Raw genomic sequence first — 18828 nt, forward strand, 5'->3', positions numbered from 1 at the left:
GTGTTACAGACTACCTGGACAATAATTATCATCATCATGACACATGACCTGCAGGGTGTGCTGTGTTACAGACTACCTGGACAATAATTATCATTATCATCATCATGACCTGCAGGGTGTGCTGTGTTACAGACTACCTGGACAATAATTATCATCATAATGACCTGCAGGGTGTGCTGTGTTACAGACTACCTGGACAATAATTATCATCATCATGACCTACAGGGTGTGCTGTGTTACAGACTACCTGGACAATAATTATCATTATCATCATCATGACCTGCAGGGTGTGCTGTGTTACAGACTACCTGGACAATAATTATCATTATCATCATCATGACCTGCAGGGTGTGCTATGTTACAGACTACCTGGACAATTATTATCATCATCATGACCTGCAAGGTGTGCTGTGTTACAGACTACCTGGACAATAATTATCATCATCATGACCTGCAAGGTGTGCTGTGTTACAGACTACCTGGACAATAATTATCATCATCATGACCTACAGGGTGTGCTGTGTTACAGACTACCTGGACAATAATTATCATCATAATGACCTACAGGGTGTGCTGTGTTACAGACTACCTGGACAATAATTATCATCATCATCATGACCTACAAGGTGTGCTGTGTTACAGACTACCTGGACAATAATTATCATCATCATGACCTACAGGGTGTGCTGTGTTACAGACTACCTGGACAATAATTATCATCATAATGACCTACAAGGTGTGCTGTGTTACAGACTACCTGGACAATAATTATCATCATCATGACCTACAGGGTGTGCTGTGTTACAGACTACCTGGAAAATAATTATCATCATAATGACCTACAGGGTGTGCTGTGTTACAGACTACCTGGACAATAATTATCATCATCATGACCTACAGGGTGTGCTGTGTTACAGACTACCTGGACAATAATTATCATTATCATCATCATGACCTGCAGGGTGTGCTATGTTACAGACTACCTGGACAATAATTATCATCATCATGACCTGCAAGGTGTGCTGTGTTACAGACTACCTGGACAATAATTATCATCATCATGACCTGCAAGGTGTGCTGTGTTACAGACTACCTGGACAATAATTATCATCATCATGACCTACAGGGTGTGCTGTGTTACAGACTACCTGGACAATAATTATCATCATAATGACCTACAGGGTGTGCTGTGTTACAGACTACCTGGACAATAATTATCATCATCATCATGACCTACAAGGTGTGCTGTGTTACAGACTACCTGGACAATAATTATCATCATCATGACCTACAGGGTGTGCTGTGTTACAGACTACCTGGACAATAATTATCATCATAATGACCTGCAAGGTGTGCTGTGTTACAGACTACCTGGACAATAATTATCATCATCATGACCTACAGGGTGTGCTGTGTTACAGACTACCTGGAAAATAATTATCATCATAATGACCTACAGGGTGTGCTGTGTTACAGACTACCTGGACAATAATTATCATCATCATGACCTACAGGGTGTGCTGTGTTACAGACTACCTGGACAATAATTATCATCATCATGACCTACAGGGTGTACTGTGTTACAGACTACCTGGACAATAATTATCATCATAATGACCTGCAGGGTGTGCTGTGTTACAGACTACCTGGACAATAATTATCATCATAATGACCTGCAGGGTGTGCTGTGTTACAGACTACCTGGACAATAATTATCATCATCATGACCTGCAGGGTGTGCTGTGTTACAGACTACCTGGACAATAATTATCATCATAATGACCTGCAGGGTGTGCTGTGTTACAGACTACCTGGACAATAATTATCATCATCATGACCTGCATGGTGTGCTGTGTTACAGACTACCTGGACAATAATTATCATCATAATGACCTGCAAGGTGTGCTGTGTTACAGACTACCTGGACAATAATTATCATTATCATCATAATGACCTGCAAGGTGTGCTGTGTTACAGACTACCTGGACAATAATTATCATCATCATGACCTGCATGGTGTGCTGTGTTACAGACTACCTGGACAATAATTATCATTATCATCATAATGACCTGCAAGGTGTGCTGTGTTACAGACTACCTGGAAAATAATTATAATCATCATCATGACCTACAGGGTGTGCTGTGTTACAGACTACGTGGACAATAATTATCATTATCATGACCTACAGGGTGTGCTGTGTTACAGACTACCTGGACAATAATTATCATCATAATGACATACAGGGTGTGCTGTGTTACAGACTACCTGGACAATAATTATCATTATCATCATAATGACCTACAGGGTGTGCTGTGTTACAGACTACCTGGACAATAATTATCATCATAATGACCTGCAAGGGTGTGCTGTGTTACAGACTACCTGGACAATAATTATCATCATCATGACCTGCAGGGTGTGCTGTGTTACAGACTACCTGGTCAATAATTATCATCATCATGACCTACAGGGCGTGCTGTTACAGACTACCTGGTCAATAATTATCATCATAATGACCTACAGGGTGTGCTGTGTTACAGACTACCTGGACAATAATTATCATCATCATGACCTACAGGGTGTGCTGTGTTACAGACTACCTGGACAATAATTATCATCATAATGACATACAGGGTGTGCTGTGTTACAGACTACCTGGACAATAATTATCATTATCATCATAATGACCTGCAGGGTGTGCTGTGTTACAGACTACCTGGACAACAATAATTATCATCATAATGACCTACAGGGTGTGCTGTGTTACAGACTACCTGGACAATAATTATCATCATAATGACCTACAGGGTGTGCTGTGTTACAGACTACCTGGACAATAATTATCATCATCATGACCTGCAGGGTGTGCTGTGTTACAGACTACCTGGACAATAATTATCATCATCATGACCTGCAGGGTGTGCTGTGTTACAGACTACCTGGTCAATAATTATCATCATCATGACCTACAGGGCGTGCTGTTACAGACTACCTGGTCAATAATTATCATCATAATGACCTACAGGGTGTGCTGTGTTACAGACTACCTGGACAATAATTATCATCATCATGACACATGACCTACAGGGTGTGCTGTGTTACAGACTACCTGGACAATAATTATCATCATCATGACAAATTACCTGCAGGGTGTGCTGTGTTACAGACTACCTGGACAATAATTATCATCATCATCATGACCTACACGGTGTGCTGTGTTACAGACTACCTGGACAATAATTATCATCATCATGACCTACAGGGTGTGCTGTGTTACAGACTACCTGGACAATAATTATCATTATCATGACCTACAGGGTGTGCTGTGTTACAGACTACCTGGACAATAATTATCATCATCATGACACATGACCTGCAGGGTGTACTGTGTTAGAGACTACCTGGACAATAATTATCATCATCGTGACCTACAGGGTGTGCTGTGTTACAGACTACCTGGACAATAATTATCATCATCATGACCTGCAGGGTGTGCTGTGTTACAGACTACCTGGACAATAATTATCATCATAATGACCTGCAGGGTGTGCTGTGTTACAGACTACCTGGACAATAATTATCATCATAATGACCTGCAGGGTGTGCTGTGTTACAGACTACCTGGACAATAATTATCATCATCATGACCTGCAGGGTGTGCTGTGTTACAGACTACCTGGACAATAATTATCATCATCATGACCTGCAGGGTGTGCTGTGTTACAGACTGCCTGGACAATAATTATCATCATCATGACACATGACCTACAGGGTGTGCTGTGTTACAGACTACCTGGACAATAATTATCATCATCATGACACATGACCTGCAGGGTGTGCTGTGTTACAGACTACCTGGACAATAATTATCATCATCATGACACATGACCTGCAGGGTGTGCTGTGTTGCAGACTACCTGGACAATAATTATCATCATCATAATGACCTACAGGGTGTGCTGTGTTACAGACTACCTGGACAATAATTATCATCATCATAATGACCTACAGGGTGTGCTGTGTTACAGACTACCTGGACAATAATTATCATCATCATGACCTACAGGGTGTGCTGTGTTACAGACTACCTGGACAATAATTATCATCATAATGACCTGCAAGGTGTACTGTGTTACAGACTACCTGGTCAATAATTATCATCATCGTGACCTGCAAGGTGTGCTGTGTTACAGACTACCTGGACAATAATTATCATCATCATGACCTGCAGGGTGTGCTGTGTTACAGACTACCTGGACAATAATTATCATCATAATGACCTGCAGGGTGTGCTGTGTTACAGACTACCTGGACAATAATTATAATCATCATGACCTGCAGGGTGTGCTGTGTTACAGACTACCTGGACAATAATTATCATCATAATGACCTGCAGGGTGTGCTGTGTTGCAGACTACCTGGACAATAATTATCATCATAATGACCTGCAGGGTGTGCTGTGTTACAGACTACCTGGACAATAATTATCATCATAATGACCTGCAGGGTGTGCTGTGTTACAGACTACCTGGACAATAATTATCATCATCATGACCTACAGGGTGTGCTGTGTTACAGACTACCTGGACAATAATTATCATCATCATGACCTGCAGGGTGTACTGTGTTGCAGACTACGTGGACAATAATTATCATCATCATGACCTGCAGGGTGTGCTGTGTTACAGACTACGTGGACAATAATTATCATCATCATGACACATGACCTGCAGGGTGTGCTGTGTTGCAGACTACCTGGACAATAATTATCATCATCATGACACATGACCTGCAGGGTGTGCTGTGTTGCAGACTACCTGGACAATAATTATCATCATCATGACACATGACCTGCAGGGTGTGCTGTGTTGCAGACTACGTGGACAACGAGACAGGAGAAGAGGGACAGGAGATGGGGGCAGGAGACAGACCTTCCATCGACACCACTGCTGTCAGTCCTCCCGCCTGCTCTTTCATCGCTTCCTGCCTTCTGTCTTCCTCTCTTCCTGCCTTCTGTCTTCCTCTCTTCCTGACTTCTGTCTTCCTCTCTTCCTGACTTCTGTCTTCCTGACTTCTGTCTTCCTCTCTTCCTGACTTCTGTCTTCCTCTCTTCCTGACTTCTCTCTTCCTGCCTTCTGTCTTCCTCGCTTCCTGCCTTCTGTCTTCCTCTCTTCCTGCCTTCTGTCTTCCTCTCTTCCTGACTTCTCTCTTCCTGCCTTCTGTCTTCCTCTCTTCCTGCCTTCTCTCTTCCTGCCTTCTGTCTTCCTGACTTGTTTTCCTGCCTTCCTCTCTTCCTGCCTTCCCACCTTCCTCTTCCCACCTTCCTCTCTTCCTGTCTTCCTTACTTCCTCTCTTCCTGTCTTCCTTCCTCTCTTCCTGTCTTCCTTCCTCTCTTCCTGTCTTCCCACCTTCCTCTCTTCCTGCCTTCTGTCTTCCTGCCTTCCTCTCTTCCTGTCTTTCTCTCTTCCTGTCTTCCCACCTTCCTCTCTTCCTGCCTTCTGTCTTCCTGCCTTCCTCTCTTCCTGCCTTTCTCTCTTCCTGTCTTCCCACCTTCCTCTCTTCCTGTCTTCCTGCCTTCTGTCTTCCTCTCTTCAGTTTCAGAACAGTGTGATGTGTGTGCAGTCTCAGAATGTCTGTGTGATGTGTGTGTAGTCTCAGAATGTGTGTGTGATGTGTACAGTCTCAGAATGTCTGTGTGATGTGTGTGCAGTCTCAGAATGTCTGTGTGATGTGTGTGTAGTCTCAGAATGTCTGTGTGATGTGTACAGTCTCAGAATGTCTGTGTGATGTGTGTAGTCTCAGAATGTCTGTGTGATGTGTGTGTAGTCTCAGAATGTCTGTGTGATGTGTGCAGTCTCAGAATGTGTGTGTGATGTGTGTGTAGTCTCAGAATGTGTGTGTGATGTGTACAGTCTCAGAATGTGTGTGTGATGTGTACAGTCTCAGAATGTGTGTGTGATGTGTACAGTCTCAGAATGTCTGTGTGATGTGTGCAGTCTCAGAATGTCTGTGTGATGTGTGTGTAGTCTCAGAATGTCTGTGTGATGTGTACAGTCTCAGAATGTCTGTGTGATGTGTGTGTAGTCTCAGAATATCTGTGTGATGTGTGTGTAGTCTCAGAATGTGTGTGTGATGTGTGTACAGTCTCAGAATGTCTGTGTGATGTGTGTACAGTCTCAGAATGTCTTTGTGATGTTTGTAGTCTCAGAATGTCTGTGTGATGTGTGTACAGTCTCAGAATGTCTGTGTGATGTGTACAGTCTCAGAATGTCTGTGTGATGTGTGTGTAGTCTCAGAATGTCTTTGTGATGTTTGTAGTCTCAGAATGTCTGTGTGATGTGTACAGTCTCAGAATGTCTGTGTGATGTGTGTAGTCTCAGAATGTCTGTGTGATGTGTACAGTCTCAGAATGTCTGTGTGATGTGTACAGTCTCAGAATGTCTGTGTGATGTCAGAATGTCTGTGTGATGTGTACAGTCTCAGAATGTCTGTGTGATGTGTACAGTCTCAGAATGTCTGTGTGATGTGTACAGTCTCAGAATGTCTGTGTGATGTGTGTACAGTCTCAGAATGTCTGTGTGATGTGTACAGTCTCAGAATGTCTGTGTGATGTGTGTGTAGTCTCAGAATGTCTGTGTGATGTGTACAGTCTCAGAATGTCTGTGTGATGTGTGTGTAGTCTCAGAATGTCTGTGTGATGTGTGTACAGTCTCAGAATGTCTGTGTGATGTGTGTGCAGTCTCAGAATGTCTGTGTGATGTGTGTGTAGTCTCAGAATGTCTGTGTGATGTGTACAGTCTCAGAATGTCTGTGTGATGTGTGTACAGTCTCAGAATGTCTGTGTGATGTGTACAGTCTCAGAATGTCTGTGTGATGTGTACAGTCTCAGAATGTCTGTGTGATGTGTGTGCAGTCTCAGAATGTCTGTGTGATGTGTGTGCAGTCTCAGAATGTCTGTGTGATGTGTACAGTCTCAGAATGTCTGTGTGATGTGTGATGTGTACAGTCTCAGAATGTCTGTGTGATGTGTACAGTCTCAGAATGTCTGTGTGATGTGTGTGCAGTCTCAGAATGTCTGTGTGATGTGTGCAGTCTCAGAATGTCTGTGTGATGTGTGTAGTCTCAGAATGTCTGTGTGATGTGTGTAGTCTCAGAATGTCTGTGTGATGTGTGCAGTCTCAGAATGTCTGTGTGATGTGTGTACAGTCTCAGAATGTCTGTGTGATGTGTGTCAGTCTCAGAATGTCTGTGTGATGTGTGCAGTCAGAATGTCTGTGTGATGTGTAGTCTCAGAATGTCTGTGTGATGTGTGCAGTCTCAGAATGTCTGTGTGATGTGTGCAGTCTCAGAATGTCTGTGTGATGTGTGCAGTCTCAGAATGTCTGTGTGATGTGTGTACAGTCTCAGAATGTCTGTGTGATGTGTGCAGTCTCAGAATGTCTGTGTGATGTGTGCAGTCTCAGAATGTCTGTGTGATGTGTACAGTCTCAGAATGTCTGTGTGATGTGTACAGTCTACGAATGTCTGTGTGATGTGTACAGTCTCAAAATGTCTGTGTGATGTGTGCAGTCTCAGAATGTCTGTGTGATGTGTACAGTCTCAGAATGTCTGTGTGATGTGTGTAGTCTCAGAATGTCTGTGTGATGTGTGCAGAATGTCTGTGTGATGTGTGCAGTCTCAGAATGTCTGTGTGATGTGTGCAGAATGTCTGTGTGATGTGTGTGCAGTCTCAGAATGTCTGTGTGATGTGTGCAGTCTCAGAATGTCTGTGTGATGTGTGCAGTCTCAAAATGTCTGTGTGATGTGTGCAGTCTCAGAACCAGCACACAGTGGTGTCCATGACGCAGAGTGGAGGTGCTGTCCAGAGCAACGTCCTCAACAACCCCCTCCTGAACCACCTGCACCCCCACAGCGCCAACATCCAGGTGGTAGTCAGCAATGGAGGACCTGCCTACAGCATCGCCAACAACGCCGGACACAAGATCCACAACGTTCACAGACGCCAAGGTCCGTCATTCAGAATGGAAAATAGATCAAATAAATAAAACAAAGAACATCACATTGCTGTACTGAGTTTCGGAGCTGTAGCCATATATTTCGGTTTTTTTCTTATTCTGATTATTAATTGATTTTCTTTTTAGTTTGATGTCTTTGTGATGCTGCCCCGTCATCTGCACCGTTTGAATGGCATTACTCCCACCCCCTCACCCCTTGTGTCTGATACAGGCAGGCTGGCATGCACACACACACACACACACACACACACACACACACACACACACACACACACATACACACACACACTCACCTACACCCACACACACACACTCACACCCACACCCACACACACACACACACACACACACAAACACACACACACAAACTCACCCCCCCCACACACCCCCACACACACACACACAACCACCCACAACCCCACCACACACATACCCAGCCCCCCCCCCAACCCCCAGCCCCCACCCACACATACACCCCCCCTCCCCGACCACCCTGCACCTCCCTCTCCTCAACCCCCCCCCCCCCCACACACACACACACACACACACACAATGTTACTGTTGTTGTTGTTGTTCCCACAGTGGAGATCATGTGTACTGTGTGTTGTTGTTGTTCCCACAGTGGAGATCATGTGCACTGTGTGTTGTTGTTGTTGTTCCCACAGTGGAGATCATGTGTACTGTGTGTTGTTGTTGTTGTTCCCACAGTGGAGATCATGTGCACTGTGTGTTGTTGTTGTTGTTGTTCCCACAGTGGAGATCATGTGCACTGTGTGTTGTTGTTCCCACAGTGGAGATCATGTGCACTGTGTGTTGTTGTTGTTGTTCCCACAGTGGAGATCATGTGCACTGTGTGTTGTTGTTCACAGTGGAGATTATGTGCACTGTGTGTTGTTGTTCCCACAGTGGAGATCATGTGCACTGTGTGTTGTTGTTGTTCCCACAGTGGAGATCATGTGCACTGTGTGTTGTGTTGTTCCCACAGTGGAGATCATGTGCACTGTGTGTTGTTGTTCCCACAGTGGAGATCATGTGCACTGTGTGTTGTTGTTGTTGTTCCCACAGTGGAGATCATGTGCACTGTGTGTTGTTGTTCCCACAGTGGAGATCATGTGTACTGTTTGTTGTTGTTGTTCCCACAGTGGAGATCATGTGTACTGTGTGTTGTTGTTCCCACAGTGGAGATCATGTGCACTGTGTGTTGTTGTTGTTGTTCCCACAGTGGAGATCATGTGCACTGTGTGTTGTTGTTGTTCCCACAGTGGAGATCATGTGCACTGTGTGTTGTGTTGTTCCCACAGTGGAGATCATGTGCACTGTGTGTTGTTGTTCCCACAGTGGAGATCATGTGCACTGTGTGTTGTTGTTCCCACAATGGAGATCATGTGTACTGTGTGTTGTTGTTGTTCCCACAGTGGAGATCATGTGTACTGTGTGTTGTTGTTGTTCCCACAGTGGAGATCATGTGTACTGTGTGTTGTTGTTGTTGTTCCCACAGTGGAGATCATGTGCACTGTGTGTTGTTGTTCCCACAGTGGAGATCATGTGCACTGTGTGTTGTTGTTGTTGTTCCCACAGTGGAGATCATGTGCACTGTGTGTTGTTGTTCCCACAGTGGAGATCATGTGCACTGTGTGTTGTTGTTCCCACAGTGGAGATCATGTGTACTGTGTGTTGTTGTTGTTCCCACAGTGGAGATCATGTGCACTGTGTGTTGTTGTTCCCACAGTGGAGATCATGTGCACTGTGTGTTGTTGTTGTTCCCACAGTGGAGATCATGTGTACTGTGTGTTGTTGTTGTTGCCACAGTGGAGATCATGTGCACTGTGTGTTGTTGTTATTGTTCCCACAGTGGAGATCATGTGCACTGTGTGTTGTTGTTGTTGTTCCCACAGTGGAGATCATGTGTACTGTGTGTTGTTGTTGTTCCCACAGTGGAGATCATGTGCACTGTGTGTTGTTGTTCCCACAGTGGAGATCATGTGCACTGTGTGTTGTTGTTGTTGTTCCCACAGTGGAGATTATGTGTACTGTGTGTTGTTGTTGTTCCCACAGTGGAGATTATGTGCACTGTGTGTTGTTGTTCACAGTGGAGATCATGTGTACTGTGTGTTGTTGTTGTTCCCACAGTGGAGATCATGTGTACTGTGTGTTGTTGTTGTTCCCACAGTGGAGATCATGTGCACTGTGTGTTGTTGTTCCCACAGTGGAGATCATGTGTACTGTGTGTTGTTGTTCCCACAGTGGAGATCATGTGTACTGTGTGTTGTTGTTCCCACAGTGGAGATCATGTGCACTGTGTGTTGTTGTTCCCACAGTGGAGATCATGTGCACTGTGTGTTGTTGTTGTTGTTGTTCCCACAGTGGAGATCATGTGCACTGTGTGTTGTTGTTGTTGTTCCCACAGTGGAGATCATGTGCACTGTGTGTTGTTGTTCCCACAGTGGAGATCATGTGCACTGTGTGTTGTTGTTCCCACAGTGGAGATCATGTGCACTGTGTGTTGTTGTTGTTCCCACAGTGGAGATCATGTGCACTGTGTGTTGTTGTTGTTCCCACAGTGGAGATCATGTGCACTGTGTGTTGTTGTTGTTCCCACAGTGGAGATCATGTGCACTGTGTGTTGTTGTTCCCACAGTGGAGATTATGTGTACTGTGTGTTGTTGTTGTTGTTCCCACAGTGGAGATTATGTGCACTGTGTGTTGTTGTTCCCACAGTGGAGATTATGTGTACTGTGTGTTGTTGTTGTTGTTCCCACAGTGGAGATTATGTGCACTGTGTGTTGTTGTTCCCACAGTGGAGATCATGTGCACTGTGTGTTGTTCCCACAGTGGAGATTATGTGCACTGTGTGTTGTTGTTGTTCCCACAGTGGAGATCATGTGCACTGTGTGTTGTTCCCACAGTGGAGATCATGTGCACTGTGTGTTGTTGTTGTTGTTCCCACAGTGGAGATCATGTGCACTGTGTGTTGTTGTTGTTGTTCCCACAGTGGAGATCATGTGCACTGTGTGTTGTTGTTGTTGTTCCCACAGTGGAGATCATGTGCACTGTGTGTTGTTGTTCACAGTGGAGATCATGTGCACTGTGTGTTGTTGTTCCCACAGTGGAGATCATGTGCACTGTGTGTTGTTCCCACAGTGGAGATGATGTGCACTGTGTGTTGTTCCCACAGTGGAGCCAAGTGGTGGAGACATCCAGATGGTGGTGAAGGAGTTGAACACCAGCCTGACGCCGTTCTGTCAGCAGGGCTGCACCACAGGCAACCAGTCCTTCTACATCCCCATGGCCCCCCTGTTCGGATATGAACCCATCACCCTCCAGTTCAGGTCTGCTTCACTCGTGGTCGCCTGCTGTTGACTGCTTTTTTCAGGGGACCCCAAGGCACTTAGTGGTGGTTGTAGAAAGGTGTTGGGTTAGTTACTGTCAGGGAAAGAACATTAACACAGACCACACAGTTAGTGGTTGTAGAAAGGTGTTGGGTTAGTTACTGTCAAGGAAAGAACATTAACACAGACCACACAGTTAGTGGTGGTTGTAGAAAGGTGTTGGGTTAGTTACTGTCAAGGAAAGAACATTAACACAGACCACACAGTTAGTGGTGGTTGTAGAAAGGTGTTGGGTTAGTTACTGTCAGGGAAAGAACATTAACACAGACCACACAGTTAGTGGTGGTTGTAGAAAGGTGTTGGGTTAGTTACTGTCAAGGAAAGAACATTAACACAGACCACACAGTTAGTGGTGGTTGTAGAAAGGTGTTGGGTTAGTTACTGTCAAGGAAAGAACATTAACACAGACCACACAGTTAGTGGTGGTTGTAGAAAGGTGTTGGGTTAGTTACTGTCAAGGAAACAACATTAACACAGACCACACAGTTAGTGGTGGTTGTAGAAAGGTGTTGGGTTAGTTACTGTCAAGGAAACAACATTAACACAGACCACACAGTTAGTGGTGGTTGTAGAAAGGTGTTGGGTTAGTTACTGTCAAGGAAACAACATTAACACAGACCACACAGTTAGTGGTGGTTGTAGAAAGGTGTTGGGTTAGTTACTGTCAAGGAAAGAACATTAACACAGACCACACAGTTAGTGGTTGTAGAAAGGTGTTGGGTTAGTTACTGTCAGGGAAAGAACATTAACACAGACCACACAGTTAGTGGTTGTAGAAAGGTGTTGGGTTAGTTACTGTCAAGGAAACAACATTAACACAGACCACACAGTTAGTGGTGGTTGTAGAAAGGTGTTGGGTTAGTTACTGTCAAGGGAAACAACATTAACACAGACCACACAGTTAGTGGTTGTAGAAAGGTGTTGGGTTAGTTACTGTCAGGGAAAGAACATTAACACAGACCACACAGTTAGTGGTTGTAGAAAGGTGTTGGGTTAGTTACTGTCAAGGAAAGAACATTAACACAGACCACACAGTTAGTGGGTTGTAGAAAGGTGTTGGGTTAGTTACTGTCAGGAAACAACATTAACACAGACCACACAGTTAGTGGTTGTAGAAAGGTGTTGGGTTAGTTACTGTCAGGGAAAGAACATTAACACAGACCACACAGTTAGTGGTGGTTGTAGAAAGGTGTTGGGTTAGTTACTGTCAAGGAAACAACATTAACACAGACCACACAGTTAGTGGTTGTAGAAAGGTGTTGGGTTAGTTACTGTCAGGGAAACAACATTAACACAGACCACACAGTTAGTGGTTGTAGAAAGGTGTTGGGTTAGTTACTGTCAAGGAAAGAACATTAACACAGACCACACAGTTAGTGGTGGTTGTAGAAAGGTGTTGGGTTAGTTACTGTCAAGGAAAGAACATTAACACAGACCACACAGTTAGTGGGTTGTAGAAAGGTGTTGGGTTAGTTACTGTCAAGGAAAGAACATTAACACAGACCACACAGTTAGTGGTTGTAGAAAGGTGTTGGGTTAGTTACTGTCAAGGAAAGAACATTAACACAGACCACACAGTTAGTGGTGGTTGTAGAAAGGTGTTGGGTTAGTTACTGTCAAGGAAAGAACATTAACACAGACCACACAGTTAGTGGTGGTTGTAGAAAGGTGTTGGGTTAGTTACTGTCAAGGAAAGAACATTAACACAGACCACACAGTTAGTGGTGGTTGTAGAAAGGTGTTGGGTTAGTTACTGTCAAGGAAACAACATTAACACAGACCACACAGTTAGTGGTGGTTGTAGAAAGGTGTTGGGTTAGTTACTGTCAAGGAAACAACATTAACACAGACCACACAGTTAGTGGTGGTTGTAGAAAGGTGTTGGGTTAGTTACTGTCAAGGAAAGAACATTAACACAGACCACACAGTTAGTGGTGGTTGTAGAAAGGTGTTGGGTTAGTTACTGTCAAGGAAACAACATTAACACAGACCACACAGTTAGTGGGTTGTAGAAAGGTGTTGGGTTAGTTACTGTCAAGGAAAGAACATTAACACAGACCACACAGTTAGTGGTTGTAGAAAGGTGTTGGGTTAGTTACTGTCAGGGAAAGAACATTAACACAGACCACACAGTTAGTGGTTGTAGAAAGGTGTTGGGTTAGTTACTGTCAGGAAACAACATTAACACAGACCACACAGTTAGTGGTGGTTGTAGAAAGGTGTTGGGTTAGTTACTGTCAAGGAAAGAACATTAACACAGACCACACAGTTAGTGGTGGTTGTAGAAAGGTGTTGGGTTAGTTACTGTCAAGGAAACAACATTAACACAGACCACACAGTTAGTGGTTGTAGAAAGGTGTTGGGTTAGTTACTGTCAAGGAAAGAACATTAACACAGACCACACAGTTAGTGGTGATTGTAGAAAGGTGTTGGGTTAGTTACTGTCAAGGAAAGAACATTAACACAGACCACACAGTTAGTGGTTGTAGAAAGGTGTTGGGTTAGTTACTGTCAAGGAAACAACATTAACACAGACCACACAGTTAGTGGTGGTTGTAGAAAGGTGTTGGGTTAGTTACTGTCAAGGAAAGAACATTAACACAGACCACACAGTTAGTGGTGATTGTAGAAAGGTGTTGGGTTAGTTACTGTCAGGGAAAGAACATTAACACAGACCACACAGTTAGTGGTGATTGTAGAAAGGTGTTGGGTTAGTTACTGTCAAGGAAAGAACATTAACACAGACCACACAGTTAGTGGTGATTGTAGAAAGGTGTTGGGTTAGTTACTGTCAAGGAAAGAACATTAACACAGACCACACAGTTAGTGGTTGTAGAAAGGTGTTGGGTTAGTTACTGTCAAGGAAACAACATTAACACAGACCACACAGTTAGTGGTTGTAGAAAGGTGTTGGGTTAGTTACTGTCAAGGAAACAACATTGACACAGACCACACAGTTAGTGGTTGTTGTAGAAAGGTGTTGGGTTAGTTACTGTCAAGGAAACAACATTAACACAGACCACACAGTTAGTGGTGGTTGTAGAAAGGTGTTGGGTCAGTTACTGTCAAGGAAACAACATTAACACAGACCACACAGTTAGTGGTTGTAGAAAGGTGTTGGGTTAGTTACTGTCAAGGAAAGAACATTAACACAGACCACACAGTTAGTGGTGGTTGTAGAAAGGTGTTGGGTTAGTTACTGTCAAGGAAAGAACATTAACACAGACCACACAGTTAGTGGTGGTTGTAGAAAGGTGTTGGGTTAGTTACTGTCAAGGAAAGAACATTAACACAGACCACACAGTTAGTGGTTGTAGAAAGGTGTTGGGTTAGTTACTGTCCAGGAAACAACATTAACACAGACCACACAGTTAGTGGTTGTAGAAAGGTGTTGGGTTAGTTACTGTCAGGGAAACAACATTAACACAGACCACACAGTTAGTGGTGGTTGTAGAAAGGTGTTGGGTTAGTTACTGTCAGGGAAAGAACATTAACACAGACCACACAGTTAGTGGTTGTAGAAAGGTGTTGGGTTAGTTACTGTCAAGGAAACAACATTAACACAGACCACACAGTTAGTGGTGGTTGTAGAAAGGTGTTGGGTTAGTTACTGTCAAGGAAACAACATTAACACAGACCACACAGTTAGTGGTGGTTGTAGAAAGGTGTTGGGTTAGTTACTGTCAAGGAAAGAACATTAACACAGACCACACAGTTAGTGGTGGTTGTAGAAAGGTGTTGGGTTAGTTACTGTCAAGGAAACAACATTAACACAGACCACACAGTTAGTGGTGGTTGTAGAAAGGTGTTGGGTTAGTTACTGTCAAGGAAACAACATTAACACAGACCACACAGTTAGTGGTTGTAGAAAGGTGTTGGGTTAGTTACTGTCAAGGAAAGAACATTAACACAGACCACACAGTTAGTGGTGGTTGTAGAAAGGTGTTGGGTTAGTTACTGTCAAGGAAACAACATTAACACAGACCTCACAGTTAGTGGTGATTGTAGAAAGGTGTTGGGTTAGTTACTGTCAAGGAAAGAACATTAACACAGACCACACAGTTAGTGGTTGTAGAAAGGTGTTGGGTTAGTTACTGTCAAGGAAACAATATTAACACAGACCACACAGTTAGTGGTGGTTGTAGAAAGGTGTTGGGTTAGTTACTGTCAAGGAAAGAACATTAACACAGACCACACAGTTAGTGGTGATTGTAGAAAGGTGTTGGGTTAGTTACTGTCAGGGAAAGAACATTAACACAGACCACACAGTTAGTGGTGATTGTAGAAAGGTGTTGGGTTAGTTACTGTCAAGGAAAGAACATTAACACAGACCACACAGTTAGTGGTGATTGTAGAAAGGTGTTGGGTTAGTTACTGTCAAGGAAAGAACATTAACACAGACCACACAGTTAGTGGTTGTAGAAAGGTGTTGGGTTAGTTACTGTCAAGGAAACAACATTAACACAGACCACACAGTTAGTGGTTGTAGAAAGGTGTTGGGTTAGTTACTGTCAAGGAAACAACATTGACACAGACCACACAGTTAGTGGTTGTTGTAGAAAGGTGTTGGGTTAGTTACTGTCAAGGAAACAACATTAACACAGACCACACAGTTAGTGGTGGTTGTAGAAAGGTGTTGGGTCAGTTACTGTCAAGGAAACAACATTAACACAGACCACACAGTTAGTGGTTGTAGAAAGGTGTTGGGTTAGTTACTGTCAAGGAAAGAACATTAACACAGACCACACAGTTAGTGGTGGTTGTAGAAAGGTGTTGGGTTAGTTACTGTTAAGGAAAGAACATTAACACAGACCACACAGTTAGTGGTGGTTGTAGAAAGGTGTTGGGTTAGTTACTGTCAAGGAAAGAACATTAACACAGACCACACAGTTAGTGGTTGTAGAAAGGTGTTGGGTCAGTTACTGTCCAGGAAAGAACATTAACACAGACCTCACAGTTAGTGGTGGTTGTAGAAAGGTGTTGGGTTAGTTACTGTCAGGGAAAGAACATTAACACAGACCACACAGTTAGTGGTGGTTGTAGAAAGGTGTTGGGTTAGTTACTGTCAAGGAAAGAACATTAACACAGACCACACAGTTAGTGGTGGTTGTAGAAAGGTGTTGGGTTAGTTACTGTCAAGGAAAGAACATTAACACAGACCAGATCAGCAGTGAACAATATTTACATAGGTTGCCTGGTACATAGCTGCTTCCAAATGAGTTTATATACATACAGCCCATTAAGCCTTTCATCCCCAACCATGGATATATCGGTGGTTATGGGGTAACTGCTTTATCAACAGTCCAGCCACTCAATGGAATGGATTTACTTCATTGCAAATGGTGACTGCCTTGATGCGTCTACAATGCAATTTCTCAGCAAGTTTGGGCTTGATTTTGATGCGATTTCTTGCCTTGTGCAGAGCAAAAACTTTTGAGCTTTTTAAAATGGCTGCTAGGATGTGTGGTGAGGTGGCTAGAATTCCGTTTGATTTTCCACACAAAGTTTACAGTATCAACTATGATAATGTGATGGAAAATGAAAGTGTTGTTGTTGATCAGCTGAAGTGATTTTGATGTAAATCGTGATGATGATTTCTTGCTACAATATACACTGACAGAAAAAACCCAGTATTTTAACGTGAAACATTCATTTGGGGGTGAACTCTCCAGACGAAGGCTTCAAGTGGAAATATTGTTTACAGTGAGATTTTATGTTGCAATATTGTGTGATAGTGTTTGTGGGTGTTTGGGTGGGAGGGTGTGTGTGTGGGTGTTTGTGAGTGTTTATGTACAGTGTGTATGTTTAAAGCATGATAGTGGAGGAAGCAACATAATTGCACTTGTTGTTGTGTCTGATACATTTCTATTATTTTAGGACCATTTCCATCCATCAAATAAACAAACTGGAATTCTCTTCTTTAAAAAAAAGAGAGAGAGAAGAAAAAAAAGAAGATATTTTGTGTATTTCTTTTTTCAATAGTTATCTTCCCTTGATGGGGAGTTATCTCATCCTGTCAACATTGAACTTGTGATAATTATATTATCCATTCGTTTTCCTTCAAGAAAACATATTCTTTTACATACTTGTGAGCATTTTTTTTTTTTTTTAATATAGAGATTGGTGATTATTTTGCTAAAATCACAAAACTTCTGGAAGTTAAAGGGTTAAACAGTTAAAGGGTTAAACAGCTTCTCAATGGCTTTTCTTACATGCTGCACTTTGGGCACTTTTGACACATTCAGATTGTTTTTTTTAAAAGCTTATTTTCCCCCAAACAGTTAGCACTCGGCAGTGCATTAAATACACCTTAACCAATTTCTTTCACATACGATTACGATAGCACTTTGTAGTCTGTCACTGACTAAAACAGTTTAACCAGAAACAAACTGTTCTTGATGTTATTCTGTTTTTTTCCTTGTTGCTGCTGCTGCTTCTCTTCCTCCTCTTCCTCCTCCTCCTCCTCCTCCTCCTCCTCCTCCACCTCATCCAATTCTTCCAGTTATTCTTATAATTATTCTTCTTTTTCTTATTCTGAATATCATCATCCTCATGTTCGTCATTGCCATTATCATTATTGTTGCTGTTGTTATTGTCACTATTAACATCATCATTATTGATATTATTATTATTGTTGTTATTATTGTTGTTGTTAGTAGTAGTAGTAGTATTGTCACCATCATTGCTGTTATTGTCACAGTTAACATAATCATTATTGATATCATTATTACCTTTTCTTTTATTGTTATTGTTATTATCATTATTGTTGTTGTAGTTATTGTCATCATTATTATCATTTGTATCATTGTCATCATCATCATGATGATCGTTGTTGTTGTTGTGTTACAGGATGAACAAGTCACGCCACGTGGCCATGTGTAGAGCTCAGTCCTTCAGCGCCTGCCCCCTGATCACCCTCAGCCACCCCCAGCGGACAATCAGAAACGTCAGTCACAGCCACCCTCCTTCCTTCCCTGCACTGCCTTGGGCATGGCAGGCCTTAGACTGTCCTCTTCCCATCGCTGTCTTACTCTGCTGTCCTTGGTGGGGTCATGCTGTTTTATAACCACCCTCCTTCCTTCCCTGCACTGCCTTGGGCATGGCAGGCCTTAGACTGTCCTCTTCCCATCGCTGTCTTACTCTGCTGTCCTTGGTGTGGTCATGCTGTTTTATAACCACCCTCCTTCCTTCCCTGCACTGCCTTGGGCATGGCAGGCCTTAGACTGTCCTCTTCCCATCGCTGTCTTACTCTGCTGTCCTTGGTGGGGTCATGCTGTTTTATAACCACCCTCCTTCCTTCCCTGCACTGCCTTGGGCATGGCAGGCCTTAGACTGTCCTCTTCCCATCGCTGTCTTACTCTGCTGTCCTTGGTGGGGTCATGCTGTTTTATAACCACCGTCCTTCCTTCCCTGCACTGCCTTG

The 18828-nt window shown here is 43.2% G+C and overlaps 1 protein-coding gene across 10 annotated transcripts in view; it reads left to right on the forward strand.

Annotated features, from left to right (window-relative positions):
• The window catches only part of LOC143301321 (uncharacterized), a 205155-nt gene that overhangs the window by 181445 nt on the left and 4882 nt on the right, over positions 1–18828 (forward strand). For all 10 annotated transcript variants that reach the window (XM_076615535.1, XM_076615531.1, XM_076615530.1 and 7 more), the window contains 4 exons: positions 4876–4952; positions 7813–8008; positions 11192–11345; positions 18255–18351. In XM_076615535.1, the coding sequence (XP_076471650.1) occupies positions 4876–4952; positions 7813–8008; positions 11192–11345; positions 18255–18351 (524 nt within the window). The remainder of the gene's footprint in view (positions 1–4875; positions 4953–7812; positions 8009–11191; positions 11346–18254; positions 18352–18828) is intronic.

This window comes from Babylonia areolata, chromosome 27 (genome assembly GCF_041734735.1).
Source record: "Babylonia areolata isolate BAREFJ2019XMU chromosome 27, ASM4173473v1, whole genome shotgun sequence".
NCBI classification, from domain to species: Eukaryota; Metazoa; Mollusca; class Gastropoda; order Neogastropoda; family Buccinidae; genus Babylonia; species Babylonia areolata.